The sequence below is a fragment of the Diplotaxodon limnothrissa genome, linkage group LG1 (genome assembly GCF_057381915.1).
Source record: "Diplotaxodon limnothrissa isolate DT_005_m linkage group LG1, D_limnothrissa_male_GT1.1, whole genome shotgun sequence".
Lineage (NCBI taxonomy): Eukaryota > Metazoa > Chordata > Actinopteri > Cichliformes > Cichlidae > Diplotaxodon > Diplotaxodon limnothrissa.
In genome coordinates this window covers 34,193,206-34,221,056 of record NC_140596.1, presented here as the reverse complement: position 1 = coordinate 34,221,056, position 27,851 = coordinate 34,193,206, and the positions used below count along the sequence as shown (strand labels likewise).

The 27,851-nt window shown below is 41.4% G+C and overlaps 2 protein-coding genes across 3 annotated transcripts in view; both read right to left on the bottom strand.

Moving 5' to 3' along the window:
* The window catches only part of mapk8ip1b (mitogen-activated protein kinase 8 interacting protein 1b), a 43,882-nt gene extending 29,461 nt beyond the window's left edge, over window positions 1–14,421 (bottom strand). Inside the window, exon 1 of one of the 2 annotated variants that reach the window (XM_085357681.1) lies at window positions 14,345–14,421. In XM_085357681.1, the coding sequence (XP_085213807.1) occupies window positions 14,345–14,421 (77 nt within the window). Of the gene's footprint in view, window positions 1–3,018; window positions 3,282–14,344 lie in introns of those variants that run through there. The other variant, XM_085357672.1, reaches the window with a different exon arrangement.
* A 1,398-nt stretch (window positions 14,422–15,819) lies between these two features.
* LOC146640086 (malignant fibrous histiocytoma-amplified sequence 1) lies at window positions 15,820–25,312 on the bottom strand. Its single transcript, XM_085349946.1, has 10 exons — window positions 25,285–25,312; window positions 24,307–25,180; window positions 22,513–22,810; window positions 22,218–22,404; window positions 21,933–22,126; window positions 21,096–21,595; window positions 17,353–17,510; window positions 17,086–17,260; window positions 15,991–16,058; window positions 15,820–15,875 (listed from the first exon to the last, which is right to left on the bottom strand). Exons 1-10 carry the CDS (start codon window positions 25,310–25,312, stop codon window positions 15,820–15,822), a joined length of 2,538 nt encoding a protein of 845 aa, XP_085206072.1.
* Window positions 25,313–27,851: the final 2,539 nt, after the last annotated feature.

Here is a 27,851-nt window from a genome sequence, read left to right as displayed (position 1 = left end):
TTTATGGGCTCAAATTGTGGTCATAAATATTTTGTATGTGTAAATCAAATGCATATTTGTGTACTGAGTTTTGTAACATGGTAAACCAAAATATCTGAAAGTTTTGTGTTTGTGCATCTACAGATGAGAATTTGTGTGTGTGTAAAAAAGATTTACACGAGTTACAAAATGTTTTGTTAAGATCTGGTTACAGATACAAAGCAAAAAACTACGTGTAAACCTCTGCACTCAGGTTTCCTGGCTGCGTGTGGATTTCAACTTAGAAGTACAAATTTTGACCTGATTTTTCTTCCTTTCAGCTGATTGGTCAATGTCATGTCAATTACAAATTTGACAATCCAATCAGACAACAGATGGGTTTGGCTGTTGGAGTGATGCTTTACTGAGCTTCAGGTCCTGGAAGAATAAATGCCCTTTTACATGCCAGCCCACCATTTTCCTTCATCACCAGGAAGGAAAACAGTCTGTGTGTGTCTGAGTTCGGTCACAGGTTTTTTGTGTCACAGGTTTACGCGTTTATGCAGAAACCTCCAGTATGGGCTACTCCAGAGCCTTTTCAACAGCGCTGCAGACCTCGGGGGGAAAGCTGTGGAAATGACACAGTCTTCACTAGTGGGGATAGTTACAAAGCTTTCTTCGTTATGAATTAGCGATACATGTTTTTGTTGGATATTTGAAGATAAAACAACACAAACTCTTGTAGAGGACATAAAGTCAGATACAATTTTTATACTTTTATACTTTTATACAATTTTTATACTCAAATACAATATTTTTTTAAACACTAACAACTGAATTTAAAATTCACCTTCCTGAAATTGAATTTGTATTTTTGAAAATTGTAATATTAATAGATTGAATTCTATTTAAATGTGTACACTGATCAACAGGAAGTTTGCTGGACCAGATTATCTAGGCAGTACTTGATGTGGTAAGAAGACTGTCATTGTTCCATAGTGCCACAAAAGTATACAGTGTTTGGATTGATCTTAATCAGTATGTAATGGTAAGGTTTTGACCCCCAGCCCACTGACACAGTCCAGCTCTATCGACCTTTCAACATATGTCTGCAAACACTCGATGCACCTTTGCTAGCTTTGCCTTGAGGCAACTGTTGTTGTGGTTTGGCAATGAATAAATACAACTGAAAACAAATGGAATTCCCTTGGGATTATATTCCTGCACTATGTATACTCATCATCTCGCTACACTTACAACCTTACCAGCGATCAATGCAGGCTGACTCAGCAGACTGCTTGGGCTGTCCAGGTCAGAGATTCCTGTGACACATTTACTGTGTCATCATTACTGAAAGTGAAACATGGCAAATAGGGTCAAGATGTAGTAACAACCGGCCGACATCAACATCATCACCATGACACAGCAGAGAAAACCAAATAAATTCAGCAACATCTCACACAGGATGGGACTCGGGATTCGACTTGGAAACTAAAGGCTTCATATTTTCAATTTTTAACAATTTTGGCAAAGTTTAGAAAGAACAATTCAAAAGTAGTTCTGTAATAAAAAAGAACACATTCAAGGATTGAAAATTGACTAATATGTCTCAAAACATAAATTTCTCTCTACAACATGTCAAAAAAAACTTAAGTTCACCTCTCCTTGGCTGATTTGAGCATTTCCTGCTCAGATCTGTGATTTTGATCCCATTCTCAGCACATTTTATCTTTCTGCTGAGATTATTTAATTTGATTATTCGCTTTAAGTGATGTGGGTTTTAAACTGTTCAGCTTTTAAACGGTCCCTGAAGACAAGTCCCATCAGCTCATGTTGTAAAACAACTTCAGATTGTAACAACACTGCAGGACGGATGTTTCAGTTTTATATCGCTAAGGATGTGGGACAAACTGCAGCATTATTGTAACAGCAGGTGGTGACAGGGCAGCTTGCTGCCATGTTTGTGTCTCCTCGGCCTGTCTCTCTGCTTGTGTTAATGAAGGGCAGAATGACCTCACGCTCAGGCCATGATGTGCTTGGCCAGCTCAGTAATATATAAATATCTCTATATATGTATGTATATAAGAAACAACCCAATATAACCCTGATAGAACTACATTTATCTAAGGCTTGCTTGCAAATTCACAAATGGCAAACAAGGTCAAATACGGGTATTTTCCTTTTAACTCTTTTTTATGTTGATCTGAATTTGATATAATCTCTGTGATAAAAAGACATTTTGCAGTTTATCATAAAGGAAGGTCACACAGCAGTGAGAAGACGACTTCTGTTAATAGAAAGAGATAAGAAAAATATGCAGAATGGAATTAAATCTCCTGACAAAGAGCAATGAGAAATAAATAGTGCTTCTATATCTTTTATTACAGTGAAAACAGGAAAACCATGCTCCCCACATAATACTTTTCTTAAATGCTACGATCACATGTGTTTCTGTGTTGTGTTGCTCTGATCGTGCTATTCTACCTTTCAGCCCAGTATTTAGTCATCACAGCAGCTCCAACTATACTCTTTTCCCTTCCTTACTCACGTTTACACTACCACTAGGAATTATGAGGCTGCATGCTCTCTGTCATTCATTAGCTTCGCCCTCCTGCAAGGACAGGAGCACAATCAGGACCGTCCCGTCCAATTCAACAGATCCAAGTACAATCACCCTCTTCTCCATCATCAGCTGCATGAAAACAAACTCTGAAGACAACAATCCGTCTACACAGTGCTTCTCCTACACCGGCAGTTCCACTGTAATACACATGCAGCAGGATAACATGTGATTGCCTCTATGGTCCTATTTTTGGTCATCATAAGGCAGCAACCTCCGCTGCACGTTCTACCTCTCTTGTTTAGGTACAAACGTACACACAGTCATATAAAGGCGATCTCCTTCAAGGGCATGCTGTACCGAGGAGATGCCAAATAGCAAGAAGAAGAAACATTAGCAGTTACACACTTGCAAGGTCACACACAGCCATGTTGCTGCATGCCAATAAACTGAAAAAAGAAAAAACAAGAGAGAGAGAGAGAATAAGACAGATGTCCTACCATTTCTCCCACTGGTCCTCCATCCAGCCCTCTCCTCCTTCCCCTCCCGAATCCATGCTGTAAGTGAGGAGGGCATCCACAGTCAAGAGGAGAGGAGGAGAAGAAGGAGCAAGAGGGTTAGAAAGTGAAAGAGGCAGTGAGGGAGGCAGAGAGGGAGGAGCGAGTGTAGGAAGAGAGCTGGGGGAGAGGGAGAAGGGGAGCAGCTCGTCCAGGGTCGATGGAAGCGGCGTCTGATTCAGAGCCCGGCTGCTGCTGCTGCTCATTGGGAGGGAAGCGAGATGGATGGAGGATTTTTTTCCCCCCAAAGAGAGGAGCTGAAGCCACCAGAGAACAGTAGTATTATATAACCCTCTTTCTCTCTCCCTCTCTCTGATGTTTACTCAGATTTACTATGCCAATGCTGGAAACTGCTGGTGTTAGCAGATCATCTAACAACACGGGAAGTCCAAACAGGAAAAACATCAGCACAGGAGGACACTCCTCTCTCGCTCTCTCTCTCTCCTCTATCTGTGTAAAACACGGTCACCCTCAATTATTCATGGGGCTCATTGATCACAGAAGACTTCTAATTTTCCCTTTTCCATCGCTCTTTTTCCCTATTCATCTTCTTAAAAGAAGATTCTAGCTTATCATCATTCATGAAACTACTGCACTCAGTGCTGAGATCTGGCAGCATGGCGACAGTGACAAAATAAGAAGGCTGACAGGCCATAAAGCAAACGTAGACAGGTGCCCAAACAGTCACACGGTATATTCAGATAGTCTGCAGCACTTATCGTAAAAGACGTCATTCCTTTATGTCTGTGAAATTTCTGACGCAAAAAAGATGTTGTTGTGTGATGTATTGCTGTATTATTTCATAAATAATAATACTGTTATTAGTAAAATTTTAAAATTTCACTTCAACAAAACCTCTGACTAAACAATACAGGGAGTGCAGAATTATTAGGCAAATGAGTATTTTGTCCACATCATCCTCTTCATGCATGTTGTCTTACTCCAAGCTGCATAGGCTCGAAAGCCTACTACCAATTAAGCATATTAGGTGATGTGCATCTCTGTAATGAGAAGGGGTGTGGTCTAATGACATCAACACCCTATATCAGGTGTGCATAATTATTAGGCAACGTCCTTTCCTTTGGCAAAATGGGTCAAAAGAAGGACTTGACAGGCTCAGAAAAGTCAAAAATAGTGAGATATCTTGCAGAGGGATGCAGCAGTCTCAAAATTGCAAAGCTTCTGAAGCGTGATCATCGAACAATCAAGCGTTTCATTCAAAATAGTCAACAGGGTCGCAAGAAGCGTGTGGAAAAACCAAGGCGCAAAATAACTGCCCATGAACTGAGAAAAGTCAAGCGTGCAGCTGCCAAGATGCCACTTGCCACCAGGTTGGCCATATTTCAGAGCTGCAACATCACTGGAGTGCCCAAAAGCACAAGGTGTGCAATACTCAGAGACATGGCCAAGGTAAGAAAGGCTGAAAGACGACCACCACTGAACAAGACACACAAGCTGAAACGTCAAGACTGGGCCAAGAAATATCTCAAGACTGATTTTTCTAAGGTTTTATGGACTGATGAAATGAGAGTGAGTCTTGATGGGCCAGATGGATGGGCCCGTGGCTAGATTGGTAAAGGGCAGAGAGCTCCAGTCCGACTCAGACGCCAGCAAGGTGGAGGTGGAGTACTGGTTTGGGCTGGTATCATCAAAGATGAGCTTGTGGGGCCTTTTCGGGTTGTGGATGGAGTCAAGCTCAACTCCCAGTCCTACTGCCAGTTTCTGGAAGACACCTTCTTCAAGCAGTGGTACAGGAAGAAGTCTGCATCCTTCAAGAAAAACATGATTTTCATGCAGGACAATGCTCCATCACACGTGTCCAAGTACTCCACAGAGTGGCTGGCAAGAAAGGGTATAAAAGAAGAAAAACTAATGACATGGCCACCTTGTTCACCTGATCTGAACCCCATTGAGAGCCTGTGGTCCATCATCAAATGTGAGATTTACAAGGAGGGAAAACAGTACACCTCTCTGAACAGTGTCTGGGAGGCTGTGGTTGCTGCTGCACGCAATGTTGATGGTGAACAGATCAAAACACTGACAGAATCCATGGATGGCAGGCTTTTGAGTGTCCTTGCAAAGAAAGGTGCCTATATTGGTCGCTGATTTGTTTTTGTTTTGTTTTTGAATGTCAGAAATGTATATTTGTGAATGTGGAGATGTTATATTGGTTTCACTGGTGAAAATAAATGATTGAAATGGGTATATATTTGTTTTTTGTTAAGTTGCCTAATAATTATGCACAGTAATAGTCACCTGCACACACAGATATCCCCCTAAAATAGCTAAAACTAAAAACAAACTAAAAACTACTTCCAAAAACATTCAGCTTTGATATTAATGAGTTTTTTGGGTTCATTGAGAACATGGTTGTTGTTCAATAATAAAATTATTCTTCAAAAATACAACTTGCCTAATAATTCTGCACTCCCTGTACTACTGTTTATTTGTTTTCACCAACTGGAACATTTTTTCTGAAAACATGTAGGGGCATTCCCATTTTGGACATCCCAACTTTTGACAAGGAAGTTCTTAAAATTCGCTCTCACTAGCGTTTCAGTTTTATTTTCAGTTGTGAGCATTTAGGTTAGGAAATCACAATGAGTTCCAATATGGTTTTACCATGTTAAAGACACGTTACAAAGTTCCATTCCCTTATTTTCCAGGGTGCCCGTTTACCTCTCATGTTCTAGGGATGTAGCATTTCTCTAGTCGAGAATAAATCTACAGTCTGCTTTTCACAGTCTTTTATAGCTTCCCACTTGATGTTATCCCACCACTGTCGCTGCTGTGAAACCCTTTTGATATTGCTAATGCAAGCATAATAGGATGGTAAAAAGTGCAGGTCAGTGCATAAATGTAAAGGACACAGGGTGAGAATTACCTGACATTCATTGTGCAAAAATTAAAAGATTACTTCATTACTAAACTGGCCAAGCTTTCACAATTTTACAATTGTTTTTCTTTCCTTAAAAAACCCCCCATTGTTTTGCTGTAAGCAGAATGTCTGTAAATTGAAGCTAAGAAATAGCCTCAGTAAATGTATATGCAATCATATTCTCATTAGCCGTGTGGCTGAAAACTTCATTTTAACACACAGCTGTAGATCATAATACCAGTTTGCATGGACTGTAGATAAAATATGCATATAGTTGTTTCCACTTTGGTTTTTTGAAACCAAAGAGGTGTCTCTAAATTTGAAATGATTGGATGGATGAAAGAACTGCCAGGTATATATAAATGCCTTAATGCACCTTTAAGACTGATTGTCTGCATGATCAACTCGGTCACCTATAACATCTCCAGGTTTCTGGTTTCGATCCTCAACCCGCTGGTGGACAGCTCTGAACACCACATCCAGAACACCCTGGATTTTGTTGAGAAGGTGAGAGATGTCATTATGGAGGCAGATGAAACCATGGTCTTGCAAGACGTTACATCTCTCTTCACGTGCATCCCAGTCACGGAAGTGTTGGAGGTAGTCTGTAAGAGATTACAGGATGACACCAACCTCAGCAACAGGACCACTCTCAGCATCGACCAAGTGTGTTTGCTTTTGGAACTGTGTCTTCATTCCACCTACTTCACATACAAGGGTCAGTTCTACAGGCAGAAACATGGGTGTGCCATGGGCTCCCCAGTTTCACCCATCGTGGCCAATTTGTACATGGAAGAAGTTGAAAAGAGGGCTTTGCTATCCTACCCTGGAACACCACCAAGCCATTGGTTCAGATATGTGGATGACACCTGGGTGAAAATTAAATCTCAGGACGTACCACAATTCACGGATCACATTAACTCAGTGGACTGACACATCAAATTCACCAGGGAGGATATGAAAAGTGGCAGGTTAGCCTTCTTAGACTGTGAGATTTCCATCAGTAATGGGGGACATCTAAAAGCTGACGTGTACCGTAAACCTACACATACAGATCAGTATCTAAGGTTTGACTCTCATCATCCACTGGAGCACAAACTGGGTGTCATCAGGACGCTACAACACAGATCGAACACCATCCCCACTGACACAGCGGCCAGGGAGGCAGAAGAACAGCACATCAAGAAGGCCCTGAGTAAATGTGGTTATCCCAGCTGGACTTTTGTCAAAGCTGGAAAGGCATCTAAAGAAAGCTCCAGCCGATCCAGGAGAGAAGGACAACCGCTGCCCAAGCGAAAACCTGTAGTGATCCCATAGGTGTCAGGAGTATCTGAGCAGTTGAGACGCATTTTTTCTAAACACCGGGTCACTGTGGCTTTTAAACCCCAAAACACGCTGCGCCAAAAACTGGTCCACCCCAAGGATCGGGTCCCCCGACACAAACAGAGTAACATAGTGTATGCTGTTAAGTGCCAGGAGAATTGCCAGGATTTATACATCGGGGAAACCAAACAACCTCTGGTGAAGCGGATGGCACAACACAGAAGAGCTACCTCGTCAGGCCAGGACTCTGCAGTCTATTTACACCTACAGTCCAGTGGACACTCTTTCAAGGATGAGGATGTTCACATCCTGGACAGGGAGGAACGCTGATTTGAGCGCGGCGTCAAGGAGGCCATTTATGTGAAAAGGGAAAGACCATCTCTGAATCGAGGAGGGGGTCTAAGGGTACATCTTTCGCCATCTTACAATGCTGTGATTGCAGCCATTCCCCAACTCTCTGTGAATGGTACTCATGGCCATTGATCAGTGGTCTTTGATCAGTGGGTTTTGGTCAGTAGTTGTTGATCAATGGTCATGAGAATTTGCATAATTAAGATTAAGGAACTGACCTCCCAGCCCATTGTTCCTCAGTGGGCTGGTTTCAGTCAGTCGAATGTACTGTTTATAAGATTGGGGAAACCTGCAGTCAGCTGAGACTCAAGAAGTCACTTGGATGAGTGCTGAAACGTTTCTCCCAAATGCTACGTCCAGATGAAAAGAATCAACTTTTGGAGGTTTTCTTTCCTGGATGATTGAAAATGCATCAAGACCTACCATAGGTAAAACAGACACCTTGTCATAATTCTTTCACCATCTTGGTGAAACCAGATGTCACAAGCGAAGCAGGGATCTTTTAGAAAAACTAAGGGAACGTTAGCAACTTATCTTTCTCTAAATATAACTGTAACTCCTAAATTAGGTTTTACTTGTGCTGTACTTGCTTTTAAAGAGAGAGAGAGTGACAGAAAAAGAAGAGCGAGAGAGGGTCCTGTACTGTATAAACAGAACGGAGTGCTGTCAAGTCAAACATGCATTGTTAGCAGAAATGAGACACAGCAGTAAATGATCATCCACTGGGAACAGCAAGCAGGGCAATTACTGTCCACTAGCTCCTACTACAGGTGAAATTCAAATCAACCAACATTAAAGCTGCAAATGAAAAGGTGAAAGTAGAGAAAGAGGGTCAATGGATAAATGACTCAAACACTTTTGTGGATTTATAATTAAGAGATTACTGATAAACTTTTGATTTTTAAGTAATTTGGGGAAAAAATGGAAAGATGTGCCTACGAGTTCTGATTCCTCGGGACATAAGTCATGCAAAATGCAAGAGTATGGGTGGGCAATATAGCCTCCAAATGTTTGCAGCAACATTTACAAGAGAAATGAAGGGCCTTTTCCAACTTTCTTTACCAGAGAGCTAGTGTCCCTGATGACACACTACCTAATTTGAAATGTAAATCTACTGAAACAAGGTGGCAGCAGCAGCATTATAGCAACAGTAGTGACACAGCATAAGTCAAATGTAAGCATAAAAGTACTGTTGTCAATGTTAATTTTAAGTAAAAATATAATATGACTGCTTAACGCTGCAGTTAAAGTAACTTAATGATGTAACTCTTCTGCTTTTGCATTATTGTCACATATTAAAATTGAAAAATATTTTCTATTATGGATGCTGAATTTGGATCAACCTTTTTAACCAACTGCACAATGCATCCTTTCGACCATGAAAGAGCATCAGTAATTGTATTTGAAATTTCACAAACTGCTAGCCAGCTAGGGTCCTCCTTGGCATAGTAAATCTGAGTAAACATGATCTACAGTGAGCTGGAAAGGCATATCTAACCAGAGCCTGAGGAACGAGAAAAGCTCTCGCCACTTTATCTCACTACGGCTGTAGAGCAGAACAGGCAAATACCTGTGGAGTTCATTCAACGGATTGGAAACTTATTAGCAAGGCAGTTGATTATTTCTTTATTATTTATAATGTGGTTAGTGTATATGCTATTATTTAATAATTCATGAAATTTGTGAGTGTGCTCAACAACATTTAAAATATGTGCACACATGATCTGCCTCGCTGCCACAAATACAATCTAATTCTGAGGGAAACATCCCTAATTATTTTAAACATAATCATGTGTAAAGACTTTTCCTTCAGTTTATGCTAACATCATTCAAAGTATTATCCTTCTTACTTAATCCTGAAATATATGTTATCATAGCTGGCAATACTGTTGTGAAATCAGTTTCTTCCACAGGTTACAATCCTTGCTGTAACGTTACTAGACTATTCGACAACCACCCTAACATTTCAATCTGTGTTTTGTGAGCAAATTTTAATGTTAACATTTTAAATTAAAATTATGCCAGTATGTCAGTGTTTTAAAATACCTTTTAATAAAGGAGTCTGTTTAAGTACAGTACATAGGATAATAATTGTGGTTTGGTAATGAATTGGGCATGGAGACTCGTATAATCCTACTGGTACCAACTTCTAAATTTCTGGTATCATGACATCCCTAGAACAAACTCCAGCTGCCTTCTACTTATGTTCTTTAAACACGAAACAGATGAATGATGACCTACAAAGGTATTTTCCGTGCCCTTAAGGTGGAAACTTTTATGAGCAATATTGGAAATGACAGCCAGTTTAATGAAATACATAACAAAAACTACTGGCAACTGGCAACACACCTGAGTTGCCAATTTCAAAATCTTACGTAGTCCCATTTTCAAGTTTTTGCATTCACAAGATTTTCAGAAAGCATACTCTGACCATGAGGTCAAGATCACTGACATTCAAACTTATCCAAGGTTTTTAGTAGATGCACCTATGGCATCAATTTGAAAATCCTACGTATCTTTGTTCTCGACTTCACAAACTTAGATGTCCACTCCACCCGCCTTGTCCATCTGTCCAACGGGGTGATGACAATACCTTTATTTCAGCTCCAGTTGTTGCTAACAGAGTGAAAGTTCCAGCTTAGACAAGTTAACCAAATCAAATTAATGCTACTGTATGATAAACCAATCAAATAACTTACTAGAACTCTCAAACCCTATTCACAGAAAGCTATTTTATAACTCTAACAAGTGATTACAGTTAACTTGCACCTGTTGAGAAAGACAGGCATTACCTGATCCATCAACAGGGATCTCAGCTGGCTGATGTCTAATGAGTTTTTCCCTTAAAGCACCCTAGAGTAGTCTGCAATCCTATACTGTTGTTCTGCTTCATATCTTCTTAATTATGCTTAACTACGCACACTTGCACAGATACAGATTTCCCACTACGCCCTCTTGTGCCACAAGTGAGTTATGTGAATAATGCATGGCAGGTAATTTTAAAACAAAAGTTCACATAAATGTATAGCCCAGCCCTCACCACACCACTCCCTCTAAAATGAAAAAATACAATCCAGGTTTGAGACTTCCTGAACACCTAATTTCACATTAAATATTACAGGATAGCTGAAGATTAAATTCTGTTTGGGGATGACTAGTTGAAAGGTCTAATTATTTTATGCAGCCTTTATAAGTTTTTTAGTTTTCCTTTTTTTGTAGACTACATTGTGCAGCATTTTGCTGTCCATTGCTTAATATCAGTTACAATATGACTGCCGGTTTCCCGAACATTTCAACAGTTTCTCTTCATCTCCAGGATGAACATAAAAAGGATGTTCAAATGCAGAATTCAACATCACTTTAGACTATTTTTTTAACTCTGCTGTCACGGCTCATTGTCAGCTTGAATATCATTAACACCACATGCCACAGTTTACACACGTTCTACCAAAGCTGCCTAACAGGAAAACGTTTCGTTGTTGTTATAGTGCACAGTGTTTATAACAACCACATCATGAGTTGTAAAACTCTTACTAGATAAGAACTGATATGAATTTAGAGATTCAGATTTCCATTATCAAGATCACTTATCGATTAGTGTCCTTATCAATTCTCCTGTCAATTGTCATTGGGTTGAGAGTCACCACCAGCAGCCAACACATCAAAGACATCACATTTGTGGGAAATAACTGTATGCTGTGCGGTCAAATGTTTGTGCATGCTGGAGGCTCTGATTAGTGTTGGGGTCATTACTTAAAAGTCAAAAGATGTATTACTACTCATTATGTTACTTTCACTATTCTCTGTAAAATGACATGAAAAATCATTGTCTCATAATTTACCAGTTAACAATAAAAACCTATAGGCTACAGGCCAACATACCAACACAAACCCCTATTCTAATGAGGACACACTCATGACGTTTCTTTCAGTATTAAGGTATGAACACAAAGTTGACAACACAAAGCAAAAAGATGAAAACTAGCACAGAGAGACTTTAATGCGATCGCCACAGTGATTCTACTTTAGAAACATGAACAGGGAGAAAAATGCTAGAGCCTGACTGCTCATCAATTTGTTGCCTGTTGAAGTTCAGGGTCTGACTGTTGGGCTGGGCTCTACACTCAGCTTTAACATCACACTGGGTTCTTGGCTAGCTTAGCATGCTATCTGTGCAGATAATTGCAAAGAGCTGAAGTTCTTTTAGCAGCACAAGGTTTCTGTCCTGTATGCAGTTTGCACTTTACCATTGTGCTCTCGTCCTTTTGTGCAATAAAAATAAAAGTTATGTCTATATTCATGCTGTAGACTGCACCGCTACTTTCCTCCTCCAGGACACCAACTGAAGTGGAACCAATAAGCAGAATCGATAGGAAAGCAGACTAACAATTCCAAGGAACTGAACTACTGGGAACTCAGTTTCCATCCTTAGCGGTAACATGAGTCATCCAGGGTACACCCAGTGAGAACAAACTTTTCAGTAAAGCAGAAGACACAATTTGCATACTGATAAACCAATAGAAATAAATGATTTTGGCAAAAAGAATTTTACCTGCTGTACATTTTGGATTAAAAACCTAGAACCTTTACTAGAAATCTATTGTTATACAGAATGATTTTGTGCGGCTATCTGACTTTGTGTGGCTCAAGAGTTGGCAGTTCATCTTGTAATTGGAAGGTTGCCGGTTCGAGCCCTGGCTCCGATAGTCTCGGTCGGTCTGTCCTTGGGCAAGACACTTCACCCGTTGCCTAATGGTGGTGGTCAGAGGCCCAGTGGCACCAGTGTCTGGCAGCCTCACCTCTGTCAGTCTGCCCCGGGGCAGCTGTGGCTACAATATAGCTTGACATCACCAGTGTGTGAATGGGTGGATGACTGAATGTAGTGTAAAGGGCTTTGGGGTCCATAGGGACAAAGTAAAGCGCTATACAAATACAGGCCATTTATCTGACTTGCATAAAAATCGAATGGGTGTCTTTATTGCATCCTTTCTGTATAACCCAGTTCTTTATGACTAATACATAATTCAGTTGCACTCAGATTCATGCCACAAATCCTAATGCGCCACTAAAACACCAGAAATAAAGGTGAGGCGTTTATGTGTCTCACTTACTGAACATCTCCAACACAAAGAGCTGGTCTCTTAACTGCAGTGGCTTGGGCTGAGACATAGGATTTCACTGTAGCGTGCACAGGCAGGGAGGTGAGAGAGAAAAACATGACAACATATGGCCGCTCTGGGACTGGGCCAGCCCCCGAGATTTTGGATTATCTGGCTTCTTTCCTCTAGTCAGTCACATTTCCCAAATACCAATCAGCAGCATTCAATCCCCAATAACAGATCATCATGAAATCCTGAACAAAGATGTTTGGTGGTTGTTTTCAGCTCAGCTAATGAGACAAGGACAGACTGGGCCAGAGGCTGGGTGTTTGCAGGAATGTGTGTGTGTGTGTGTGTGTGTGTGTGTGTGTGTGTGTGTGTGTGTGTGTGTGTGTGTGTGTGTGTGTGTGTTGTTGTCTCACTAGAGAATATTGATCACAGGCCTCCATCCTCACAATAATCACCCTGAGGTAATGCCACAGCTTCTCTTAAAGCAGAGCTGCAATGGTCTCCGAGTGTGTGAGGCACTCAGCATGTGAGAGCAGACATCAGCGTGGAGCTAATCTCTTGCAGTGCTCAGCTCTACAGGTTGAATCCCTCTGACTGGTCACCTGACCTACCGTTTTTAAACAGCTGATATCTACATGTCCATTTGTAGAGCACAAAGATTCCCCAGACTGCTTTTTTCAGTCTGAAAATCAACCCAAGGAGCAAAACCAAAATCTAAATTATTATTGTAAGGATGTAATTATTTTACTGAATATTTTGTTTACTGAGTACATTAGGCTATTCAAAATCAGTCTGACTGTGTGGCAAATCTATGCATTGTAAAAGTGAGTAATTGGGACAAATAGTGTACTTGTTTTCTTTTTTTGTTCTGTCTTTTTGGTGTTTTATTTTTAAGCTGGTATAAGAATAATAATTCAGGAAGAATGATTCAATAATGTTTTAAAGTCTTTCCACTTAATATCAAAGTTTACTTACTGTTAAACCACAAAAGTCAGCTTATGATGACGTATGGCTCTGATAACATTTCCATAAAATCATCAACACAATCAGTCCCTTAAATATTCTTTTGGAGGCATATGCTTTACTCCTTGTCTGTATTGTTAAAATCCGAAAATATGACACTAAATCAGTGCCGGGTTTGTCGAATCAAGAGTTTTAGCAGCAAATCAAGCTCAAAATGATGCAAACGTATGATGGAGACTTGGACTGCGTCGTAAAGGAGTACCAAAGCAAAGGAAAAAATATGTATTAAACATGCACTACGACCAAGTATCCTTGTACTGTGAGGATTTTGAAGCAGACTAGCAGAAAGTAGGGCATATTTAAACCATGTTTGCAGCAGGGAGCTCATCGCTCGTGTCTGTCCACCGGGAGCAGACACGCCCAAGCACAAAACATGCGACTCAACAACACACTGCAAGTCGGAACGCTGGAAAGCTCCGCGGAGACAGACACTGTTGCTGCTGCAGCGGCTCCAACCAGCCAGCATCAGCACCTTCGGATATGCAAAACCGCAGTGGTTCATCCCTCATTCACAGCCTCCAGCCTGGTGGGCAGGCTGGCAGCTCGGTCGCTCCCTCCCTCCAACCCTGTGTCCGCCGGGACCTACCTGAAACTGGCCGGGGACTTCACCTGGATGTTGCGGCCAGACGGCGGGGTAGCTTTCCTCTTCTCCCTGTCCGCCATGCTGCCCCTTTCTCATTTCTCCGTTCCGCCGTGCAGCTGCCCGGGAAAGACACCTGAAAGAGGTCCGGCGATGCCGCGATAGGATGCTGCCTTCGAAGACTGTGGGAAACATAGTAACTACCTAAAGTGGGGCAAGAATAATCAAAACTGGTAACGCCCAAAGATTTTGATGTATTTGGAAATTATTCGCCCTGTAAAATTATCCAGTTTGTGTTTTCCTTCATTAAATTATATATATATATATATATATATATATATATATATATATATATATATATATACACATACATACTCTATGTAGACTTCTATAGCTGCTCAGCACAACGTTAAAGTGAATGTTGACCAAGGTGCCATGGTCTTATAATTCTGTCCCTCTCGTTTTTAAACAGAGTTACATAGCTGAGATGTAATTTCCTAAAAACATCACCTAAATTTAGAACTTCAGGAGGGTCTTAAGCATTTGCATAAATATTTCTGAAAAACATGTAAGTTGTGTACGTCCAGAAGTTGATCAATTCGATTACCTCATTCTTCACTTGAACAAGTGTCAGATTTACATTTAAGCAGGTTATTTCCAAAACAGAAGACACAAAAATAGACTTCAGACAGTCGATTTCCGTCTTTAGACAGAAGAGAAGAGAAAATTACTGCTATATGACTTCTAGGACATTAACTCACTGGGTTCTGTTCTATCTGGATTTAACTCAGACTACACAGTTCAGTTTGCTGTGAGGACTTTTTTTTTCATACAGGCATGAGTGGCTACAAAAAAGACTACAAAAATATATGATAATCTGACATGTATTTTTTATATGACAGCGACAGTTTATGTAATTAATAACATGTCATTTCTTTTGACTACAGGGGTTTAACAATTAACCATTCTTCATGACATTCTTCTTGACATTTACGAGTAGACCCTGAAGGCAGCATGAGCCAGCACGTAGAAGAGAGTTTTGAGGAACTGATGAAAAACTAGAGAAATACAGGGGTAGCAAGCCTATTTTAGGAGTTTGCAGATGACCGGATTGATTTGGACTATCATATTATTAAAGATCAGCTTAAATGTTTTACATGCAGCAGTTGTAATTTTTCATGTAACACTGTAAGGTCTACAACTTGTCTTCACAAAGAAAAACATAGCTGACAGTCTTCAAGAGCCAGCAGAGGCTGTCATTGTACACATAAACACTGAAACGCTGCATATCAAAAATAGAAATGCAAGTAGTCTTCTGGAGTATTTTTAAATACATCTATTACAAAACATTTATTACAAAATCAGCCTCAGCCCTGAACGTAATACTTGGTGACACTTTTCCAAATAATACTCATACCAGTCACTAAAAAAGAAGATAAAATTGGCTAGCACAAAAAACATTTTGCCACTAAACATATTGCTTAAGAGGTTGTGATGCTGTGTTTGTCTTCTTCGACGTCATTCTCATCAGTCATCACTGCGAAGTGGCAGCTTTAGAGAAAACAGTGGTGATTAATAACAATATAAACAATGCACATGTTGTTGTTGTATTTTCCCCTTTATTTTACAGAATAAAGAAGACATCAATTTACCTTTTGGAAAAATGAATTCCGTTCGTCGTGTATGGCCTCCCTGGCAAACTAATTTTTCCTCCTTCACACTGTAAAAAATAAAGAGATATAAACAATAACCAGATGAAAATACATAATAAAACAGGGGGAGGAGAAAAACAAGTTAATTCTAGTTCTGTGTGCTATCTGTTACAAGCTAACAGTAATTTGTTTTAGCACCGATGCTAATGGTAAAAGTCTGAGGGCACGGAACATTGGAATTCTGACCATTGCTAGTACATCAGAAGACTTACACACCACTTTCGCCTCATAAAAATCAGAAACAAGCTGAGTCGGACTGGAGCTCTCTGCCCTTTACCAATCTAGCCACGGGCCCATCCATCTGGCCCATCAAGACTCACTCTCATTTCATCAGTCCATAAAACCTTAGAAAAATCAGTCTTGAGATATTTCTTGGCCCAGTCTTGACGTTTCAGCTTGTGTGTCTTGTTCAGTGGTGGTCATCTTTCAGCCTTTCTTACCTTGGCCATGTCTCTGAGTATTGCACACCTTGTGCTTTTGGGCACTCCAGTGATGTTGCAGCTCTGAAATATGGCCAAACTGGTGGCAAGTGGCATCTTGGCAGCTGCACGCTTGACTTTTCTCAGTTCATGGGCAGTTATTTTGCGCCTTGGTTTTTCCACACGCTTCTTGCGATCCTGTTGACTATTTTGAATGAAACGCTTGATTGTTCGATGATCACGCTTCAGAAGCTTTGCAATTTTGAGACTGCTGCATCCCTCTGCAAGATATCTCACTATTTTTGACTTTTCTGAGCCTGTCAAGTCCTTCTTTTGACCCATTTTGCCAAAGGAAAGGATGTTGCCTAATAATTATGCACACCTGATATAGGGTGTTGATGTCATTAGACCACACCCCTTCTCATTACAGAGATGCACATCACCTAATATGCTTAATTGGTAGTAGGCTTTTGAGCCTATACAGCTTGGAGTAAGACAACATGCATGAAGAGGATGATGTGGACAAAATACTCATTTCCCTAATAATTCTGCACTCCCTGTAGTCTAGATTCTGAAAAGCCATCAGGGATGAAGTCTTAAGAGATACAACACTTACAGACTGTAAAGGTTGGTGTTGTTCAGTTCCTGCCAGTCCCTCCAGGTAAAATAATGCAGACAGCCTCTCTCTGGACAGGGAGTGTGTACCTGCTGGGTCAGTCCTGGCCACTGCCTTGACAGCACAAACAGCTTGGACATCACTGCCAAGATCAGATCCCACATCTGCCGAAACTCTAAGAAAAGAAATGAGCTACATGTAGTTCTACTGTTGCTGTCGAGCTCTTTTTGGTCCTAAAACAAAAGACACCACAGATTTTTTTTTTACCTTCATCCTTCTCAGGTCTTCGGCAGCGTATCTCTATAAAGGAATCTCCATTGTTGTCCCCCTGTCTAAACAGAGCAAGTCTGTTTCCACAGCAGAGGAGACACTGCTCCTTTCCCACCCAGTGAGTCGAGTAAAGAGAGCACGTCTTAATGATCAGTCTAAGGGTTACATGTGGCAACCATGAGAGATCAGAAGATTTATGGTTCATGAGGTTTTTGAGTGGAGTAAGAATAAGAAAAAAAAATAGAATTATAAATCAATGAAAACATTGGAAACTGAAGAAATTTACAAAGAAAGTGTAAATGTAAAAGTGTGCCATTATTTATATATATATATATATATATATATATATATAAAAGACACAATACATCTTCTCTGTAGCTTATTGAATGAGCTTTTTGTGGTGCTAGTGGTGTCTGTGAATTTCATTGTACATATTTGAGTCTTTTATATAGACTCTGCCTTGAAAATTGTGAAAACCAACATACAATTGAAAATATACTTATCTTACAGATTGGGCTGGGCAACTCCAGGCCTTAAGTGCTAGTGTCCTGCAGATTTTAGATAACACTGTTGTATTGTTTATAATGTTTGCACTTCGTGCTTATTGTCCCTTGGGGTTTGCCGTAGTGGCAGTGGGGCGGGTTACGGAAGTGGAGGTGTGTTATGTTGTACCGAGCGAGTGGTAAATAAAGAAGATGGAGACTCACGAAGCAGTTTAAGAATATATTATTCATAAGTCAAAGAACAGAATATTACATGGTGTCAGAGTAATTCGAACTAAACGCCCTTTGACACCGCGAAATGGATTCGTCGGGAGTTCCTGCACCACGAATGGACTGGGATTCAGCTACTCTTCCCGATGCCTGGCAAAGGTTTGTGCAACATGTGAAGCTAATGTTTAGCGGCCCGCTAAGTGGCAAGCCCGAGGAGACCCAGTGCAGCTATCTTCTTCTGTGGGTAGGAAAAAGAGGCAGAGACATTTATAACACATGGCAGCTGTCTGATGAAGAAGCTAAAAGGCTGACCACCTATCTTGACAGGTTTGAACAGTACCTCATGCTGAAAACGAACACCGTTTTTGCCAGATACAAATTTAATGAAAGACTCCAAGGCGAAGGAGAGTCATTTGAACACTTTGTGACAGAGTTAATTAAAGCTACTCGTCAAGCAGTGTGGCTATGTTAACTGTGATGAAATGGTCTAAGACAGGATTGTCTTTGCAACCAGTTTCCCACAAGTCAAAGAAAAGCTGCTGAGCCAAGGGTCAGATTTGACTCTAGAAAAAGGCATAGACATTGCACGTTCCTATGAAATCGCACAAAACAGGTACTGCTTTCTGCGCCTTCCCTTTGGGATAATATCACCACAGGACATTTTCCAAAGGAAAATCAATGAGACATATGAAGGGCTCAATGGGGTGGCAGCCATCGTGGATGACATCCTCGTGTTTGGCAAGACAAAGGAGGAACACGACGAGAACCTCCGTGCCATGCTTGAGCGCACAAGGGAGCGAGGAGTGCGTCTCGATCCAGAGAAATGTGTCATAGGGGCCACAGAAGTGAGTTACTTTGGACACAAACTCACCCGGGAGGGCATCCAGCCAGACCCAAAGAAACTACAGAAATTCAAGGACATGCCACCTCCTGAGAATAAGAATGAGCTTGAGACAATTCTTGGTATGCCGAACTACCTGTCCAGATTCGCACCACGACTATCAGAAATGAACGCACCGCTGCGTCAGCTGCTCAAGCAAGACTCTGAGTTCGTCTGGGATCAGAATCATGACAGAGTCTTCCAGCAAATAAAGGATCTCATAACCAGGGAACCAGGCCCCATACTGGCATACTACGACACGACCAAGGAGCTATGCCTACAGGTAGATGCATCAAAGTATGGCTTGGGAGCTGTGTTGATGCAGGACGGACATCCAATAGCATATGCTTCAAAGACACTGACCCCGACAGAGGTTAACTATGCACAGATTGAAAAAGAACTCTTTGCAGTGTTGTTTGGATGCAAGCGCTTCCACACCTACATGTACGGCAGAAGAGTTATCGTCGAGTCAGACCACAAGCCGTTGGAGCACATATTGAAGAAGCCAATCTCCATAGCCCCTGCTCATCTGCAGCACATGCTGTTACAGCTGCAGAGATACGACATGTCCAGGAAACCATTGCTCGACCAAGACAGCACGCTGAGCAAAGGCATGGAGGATCAGGTCCACTCAGTGATAAACAGCCTCCCAGTAAGTGACCAAAAGCTCTCAGAGATACAGGCTGCGACAGCATGCGACCCGCAGCTCACCCTTCTGAAGTAAACCGTGCATGATGGCTGGCCTGAGGACAGGAAAAAATGCCCCCATATCCTTTAGGACTTCTGGAATTTCAGAGATGAAATTTCACACTTCCATGGCATCATCTTTAAAGGTGACAAAATCACAGTGCCAACAGCCCTAAGAAACAATATGCTGGAGAGAATCCACACTGGGCACATGGGGATTGAGAGGAGTAAGCAGAGAGCGAGGGACACCCTCTTCTGGCCAGGCATGGGCAAGGACATTGCTGCCACAGTGGAAAACTGTTTCATATGTTAGGAGAGGTGTGCAGCGAACCCTAAAGAACCTCTCATTACACAACAGATTCCTGAGAGACCATGGCAGGCTGTGGCCTCAGACCTCTTCACATGGCGTGGACGAGACTATTTAGTAGTTGTGGACTATTACAGCCACTTCTTTGAGGTCGAAAGGCTATTCTCCACCACCGCAGGGTCCGTCATCAAAAAGCTCAAGGCCATATTCGCCAGACACGGTATACCAGAGAAGCTTATCTCAGATAACGGCCCACAGTACAGCTCTCGAGAGTTCAAGGACTTCGCAGTCACATGGGACTTTGTCCACACAACCTCAAGCCCTTTGTACCCACAAAATAATGGCCTTGCCGAAAGAACAGTCAAAACGGCCAAAGCAATTCTGGATAAAGCTCATGCTCAGGGAGTAGATCCCTACCTGTCTCTATTGGAGCAAAGGAACACACCAGTCGACGGCTTCAGATCACCCGCGCAGCTCCTCATGAGTCGATGTCTGCGCTCAGTGCTTCCCATCACCGTATACCAGTTGGTACCCAGCGTCGCGGTGCGTGGTGCAAAAAACACGGATGGAAAGAGAAGAGCACCAGAGGCGATACTACAAATGCAGCGCAGAGGGAGCACATCTGCTTTCAGGATGAGTCCAGAAGTTGGAAACCGGCTGTCATCATCCGACCTGCAGAGACTGCCCGCTCTTTTGTGATCCGCACTGGCGAGGGGCAGACGTCGGCGTAACTGACGACACCTGAGAGGCGCTAAGGCGTGACCAGCACCTTCAGCACCAGCACCCGATCTGATAAGCCAGCCTGATAGTGCAGCTCAACAACAAGCAGAGCCCTTGTCGCCATCTAGAGACACTGCAACACCAACCATGGACACTAGCCCTGCCCTGACCACCAGATCAGGACGAGTGGTCAAACCAAGGGTCATCCTTGACCTGTGATTGTAAAGGGTGTAGGCGGGGTCAAAACACCTGAATCAAATGATAAGTTCATTACCAGGCCTCTGGAGAACTTCAAGACATGTTGAGGAGGTCATTTAGCAGCTGTGTGGGATCAAGGACACATCTAAAACCTGTAGGACACTGTCACTTGAGGCCTGGAGTTGCCTACCCCTGTTATAAAAGGTGACAAACAATTAAATTTTTTCCAAGCTACCTGTGAAAGAAGCCATGTGGAACCTCAGGAAGGACGTACACATGCACTCTGACATCATCCTGCTTGTTCTCACCCCATTTCTGACATACTATGAGGTCATCCTTCAGATAGATGGGGAAGAGGCAAGCTCCATCAGGGTCTCTCTTTGACTCCCTGACTGACTCCCAGTGATTTTCTCCTGGGATGAAGTCTGGTGCTTGGGGGTTCATGGGGCTTCTGACAAGAGTTGGGAGGGTAACCTCAAAGTGCTGCAACAGGGTGAGAATTATGCCTTCCTCCTTTTTGTTACCTACTACCTCTCTGACCAAATCATCATCATCTATGACCAGTTTCTCTAACTCCCTCCGGACTAAGATGCGCAGGGCTGCATTGTGCAGGGTGCCTCTGCACCGCAAGTCCTCCACCCAGATGAACCTTTGTTTCATCAGAGCTCCTTCTTGCATGAGTAGGTCTCTTGAGATTCTCTCAAGCTGCTGCACCAGGTCATGTCTCACAATGGTCTGCAATCACAGAAAGCAGTTAGAAGAGTAAGTTAGGAGAAACTGTGGTAACAGTAGTTTAGTGTAGTTTGTAAATTCTGTGGAAATCTTCAGGCAAAGGGATCAAAAGAGTGTAGCTGCTTGTTTGACCGTGGCCAGTGCTATTTTTTGGTCTTAACCTAACTGCATTCTGATCCATGTATACATTATATTTATTGGTAATTTGTTTGGAATTAAAATTAAAGTGGAAGCGACACTACCAGGAATCTTCACATTAATGCTTGTAAAGGAAACCATTGTACTTCGAAAGGGTAGTGTGTGCATACATAGGTCTGAAAAAAGAAAAACAGCCACTGACCTTGAACATAGAAATGAGGAATGAAGGCTGGATAAACACATGGTCACTTAGTACATCAATATCTTCATACCAAATAATAACCCCAATTCTGTGCAGATATCGCAAGAGGAATTGCAATATGGAGTGGAGGTGCTCTCTGCTCTGTGTTACATGGTTCATTATTAAATCACAGAGTTCTTCAAGTAGAACAATACCTGACATAGAAAATGGATACTTTTTATTACAAAGCAAAAACAACTTCTCCGTGTTACTTAAATAAAGTGCACAGTCATTAACTGGACTTACCATGTTGAGGAATCTGTTCTAGTGTAACAAGGTTTTGGATGGCTTGTTCCACTTCTTCATAACTTTGTGGTAAGATGGTCTCAGAACACAGGAAAGCGCTTTCTGATTGAATGCATTTCAAAATATGACTTCTGAATCTTACAATATCCTGAGTCTTTGTGCAGTCAAGAGTTAGAAGATCCAACACCTGAAGGGAAGGTAAAGGAAAACTGTAAAAGGTTCTGCATCCACAGTAACACCCCACTGGGCCTGTGTGGCATTTAAAATGGTATATTTTAATCATACCAATCATTACCTTCAAACTGTATTCTAAAAGGGAATCAATCTCATCCACTTGATCCATGTAGAGAAATGGGTCTGTATTTTCTTCCAGATTTTTCTTCTGGTACTTTAAAACCATCTTTCTGTTTACCAGCATTATGTTAATCTTCTCATCAATGTCTTTCTTCTTCTCCATTACCTCTTCCAGGTCTCTGCACTGATCACAATGTGTTCCCACAAGCATGACCACTGCATTTGGCACACGTAGCTGTATGTTGTTTAACCAGAACCAAATCTGGTCTTTGAAAGACTCTGGGTCTACAGTGCTATAGCTGATAGAAAATCAGAATCATTATTGTCTTTTTTTTTTTGCTATTGGTCTCTAAGATGCTGGGTGTCATTGGTACTTACACATAATGTCAGAATGCTGCTGCTCGATAACTGGCATACACAAATATTAATTTCACATTTGTCATATCTTGGCTAACTAGCACTAAACTCAATGTATAGTTTTTGTTCAAGTAAATATCAGTAGGGTGGAAGGTGTTTGGTCATAAAGCACATTAAAAAAAACTGTTTCTTGACTGAAAAAGTAGGTTTTTTTTTTGAAGCTGTAAGTACAACATTCATAAACTAAGCGACATATGGCAGCCATGTGAATATTGAAAATATCCACTGCTGCTGTCACCTAGATAACTAATACATACACACACACACACACACACACACATATATATATATATATATATATATATATATATATATATATATATATATATATATATAGGCTAGACCCCTTATGCTAAGCAAGCCTACCGCAGACATGAGCGAGACAGATAAATATGGAGGCATGCACCGCGTCAGGTGTCGAGGAACCAGGGCACCCTGACAAGAAGTGGGCTACTGGAACAAGAAGGCATTGGTGGGCAAGAGACGAAAACAAGGCGTAGTTGGAATGCTACTACGCAAGTAACCCTGGCGGAAGGGGTTACATGAATAGGATGAGGGACCTATGGATTCTTCGATACCCAACATCCACAACTGTTCCAACATTCGAAAGAAGGGACTGCTCTCACAGCTAGAGATTGACGAGGTACAACATAAATGCTACGGCAAGGGGGAGCCAGGATGCCAGGTCAGGGGGGAGATTTCATCACCCCCACCCGAGATTGGGTACCAAGCCCCAAGTGCGATAGGAGAAGGATCGTTGAGATCAAGATAGGATCATGGCCAAGCTTGAAACCTGGACCCCCCCCGTAGCCGGTTACCAAGGGAACAATAAAAATGGCTAACCGAAGGCCGGACAGTCCTGATCCTCAAGGACCGGTCCCCTCCAACTGACACATGGGTCAATACATGAGCATGGGCAAGAATACCAGAGGCGCAAAACACCAGCTACTGGCAGACCAAGCAGTCAGACTGACCAACCTGTGTATGCCACAGGACCACCTCCTGTATGCCAAGAGTGAACGAGACATCGATTCACTCTTGGCATATATATATATATATGTTCACACACATATATATATATATATATATATATATATATATATATATATATATATATATATATATATATATATATATATATATATATATATATATGTTAACTTCCACAGATTTCCCTTGCTTTCTAAAATAAAGACTGAATATACAATTGCAAAGCATTAAAAAGACTTTCTAGTGAAAGAATTTCTTTTAGAAAGATAACTTTTAGATAGCTGGAAGGGCAACAAAAGAACTATAGTCACATTAGTCATATTATTTGACTATTAGTCATATAATTTAACAAAATAACCATAAAAAAAAGAAACAATAATTGTCTCACCTGGCCAAATTGACAGTGAGGATAACAAGTGCTCTTGGTGTGATAAAGATATGATGTGTCAGATAGTACTCCTCCTGCCCTGCAAAGTCCCAGAGAAGGAAGCGGACTTCATGGGTGTATAGCCGAGTGATATCTATTCCTTCCGTCCGATCCTTCATTGCAACTGCCACAGGCTTCCCTTCCCTAAGGCTGTGGCAGAGTGTGGACTTCCCGGCCATGGAAGAGCCCAGAAACATTGCTTTAACTGTCCAGGTAGTGTGAGCATTGGGGTTCTCCTCCATTTGAAGGAAGTAGCTCTGAATGTCCATGACCCCTCCAGCACAGACTTCCTCTGGTGGACACCTTAGTGGATTACACATGGCCTTGAACTTGATCAGCTCACAGCTACCTTTCTGGAAAAGCTGGGATGGTAGCTCTGTAAGCTGATTCTTCTCAACCAATAACTCCCTCAGTTTTGGTAGCCCAACTAGTGGTTCGATGTTTTGCAGGCAGTTTTTGGAAAGGTCCAGGTAAGTAAGACTGGTACACTGGTTTATATCTGAAGGAAGCCTTGCCAGGCGATTGGTGCTGAGTTTTAGGAACTTTAAATTTCTAAGATGTGGGAAGATTCCTTCTGGAATTGATCTGACATTGTTATGATTCATATAGAGTGTCTGTAAATTTTTCAAGTTGCAGATTTCTTGAGAAAACTCGATTATCTTGTTCCTGGACAGATTAAGCTCTGTGATGTTGGTGTTTTTGGAGATGCCGGTGACACGTTTTAGTTTGTTCCTCTGCAAATCCACACTTGTATACAAAGTAACTGGTGCCAGAAGGTCCTGAGGAAGGTACTTCAGTTTTTGTCCTGATAGATCCCATACCTCCCAACTGGTTGCTGTGTTACAAAAATAGGTTAACAACTAGGCACCGTTTCATAAAGCAATTTTACTGACTTGTGTGGTACAACCCTATAAACCATAGACTAGATGCTGGATCTACCTAAAAGCTTTGCAGCCATCTCCTCCATCTCATATATGGTGTTTTGGCTGTGGGCAGGCAGGCAGGAAAAGGACCCAAAATGCAGACTCCAGGAAATGAAATGTAAACTCCAAAACCAGCTTTATTGCTGAACAAGGAAAAAACGAAATACAGATACAAATTAACTAGGCAGGTTGACGGACCGAACACAGAGTGAGGCATGATGGAGATCACGACAAGAAGCAAAGGAACATGAAGACAAATACAAGTGGGGAAAGGGCAAGAGGAAATACCTGGGAACATGGCTGGCACAAATTACACAGACAGTGCAGAGCCATTGCAGCGGGGGCACGGTGTGAAAAGGGGGGAAAGGAAACAAAACGCTTGGACACTGCTAGCACGGGGCGCCTACAGAAACGCAAAGCAGGAGATGAAGCATCACTGAATATGTTTCCAAACCAACTTCATTCTAAGCCAAAGACTAGAAAATATGGTGAATATGGTGAAATATGGTGGTCTTTCCTTTGGCTTCACCTGCACAAGTGCCGAGGTAGGTCTCCCCTGCAGAATTGGTTTTCCCTTTGTCGGGAGCACGCGCTGGGCTCTCCAAATGACGGACAAACAGTATCCCACATTCTTGATTTTTAGTTCACAAACGCTTGTTGTAATAACTAACTACTCCTGACATTTTGGAGATGTTAGCTAGTATACAGTAAAGTTACAGTGGGATACAAATAACATCAGGCTGATCCTGCCACGATTTGTTCCCCCGGTTCAAATCACAGACAAACAGTATCCCACAGCTGTTTATGTTTTTGAACCCATTTTGCACAGAGAGACATTTTTTGAAAAATGTATTGATAGCAATGTTGAATATTATTACACAGGAAAAAAACAACTACACGTAAAATAATCACATCGTGACGCCTCTGCCTTTCTAAATAGAGGGACAGTAACTGCGTGTGTATATGTAAGCTGTAAAACCTGACGATAGTCAGATTAACAGTATTTTGTCTCTGTCTGCTACTCTGCAATTCATCTCATGTAAACAATAACGTGGTGCACAGCATGACGTGAAAAAAGGCACATACCTTTGACGTTGTGTGACAAACTCTGTATTCCTCGTCCACACGTAAACGCAAAAAAGGAGTTTTAAAAAAATCTCTGTTTTCGGTGATTCGAAACGCCGTTTACGTGTGGACGAAACAGCTGCGTTTTCAAAAATACCTGTGTAGGTGCGGAGGCAGGGGCAGCATTTTTCTTGTAAAACAAAGGGGGGCCTAGCAAAAAAACTTTGGGAACCACTGCACTAGAGGTAGGCTGATTGATCCAAATATTCATCATACATTAAAATATGAAAGCTGAGTTTGTATTGTATTAACTAATTATTGTGATTTAGTGGTCATACAAATTTTTGCAGAATTTGCAAATTAATGATGTTTCATCTCATAAATCATGACACAATGTTCTCTCCTACATAAGCTGCCTTTATAGGGTATTGTAAAGTATCATATAGCACTACCATACATGTATTTTGGCAAGACAGCTTCTTTTTTTCTTTCTAACACAATGACAACAGTAAAAGTGTTTTTGGAACATGAAAATTCTCTGATGCTAGGGAAGTTCCCTTAAAATTGTCTTCACATCTGTTTTCACAGCCACACAATCTCAGCTTTCTCTAGAATACATTATGGGACAACACCTTGAAAAATGTCTCATTTAACAACTGTCACAGACCTAAACAATATTAGCACTAGAAGTAGAATTTAAGTTACCTACCAGCCATTTGACTGTGGAATTCCTCTCATGCAATTGAAGGACGGTTTACTTCTTGAGCGTTTATATCAGGAAGTGAACAGCTCTGACTGTTCCTGCACACTTCCTGATTCTGAGGCAAACAGGTCACTGATGATTAATATCCCTCTCACTCACTTACAAAACCTTACCGTAAATGGACTGATTCTTTCTTGTATAGCGTTTTCTACTCTCCTAAAGTACTCAAAGCGCTCTATACAACACAGCCAGGAATTGAACCACCAACCACCCCACACTGTGCAGTGCGTGTGCAATTATGCTTGTGGATCATACCTTATGCATTTATAACACATTTGAGATTTCTTCCCTATATGTACAACACTAACCAGTGGCATCATATACATATTTTTAAACAGGATTTTTGTTTCAGCTGACAGCATCTATGACGCACAATCCAAAGACAGTGAAAGTTACAGGTCTGTTGCACTTAACTATAGTAACAGAGCTCATAGTGTGTAAAGGAGGTAGCTTTTGAATACAGAGCACATTGAAACATTGTGTGTTTTAAGGTCATATGAGGATTTTAGGAAGGCTGCTAAACAGAGAGGGCTTATTGCTCATTATACAGGCCTATATCTCACACAGCAGAAAAAGGGAAGTTAACTGATAATAGTATGCAACCACCTTAGCTGAGTTGATTAACCCTTTAAGACCTACCATAGAACCAAGTCTGCCAGATCTTATATTATATTTTTACATGCTATAGTGCCATTTTTGGGAGCATTTCAAGTTGCTATACATCAATACAACCATTATAACCCAAATTTTAATAA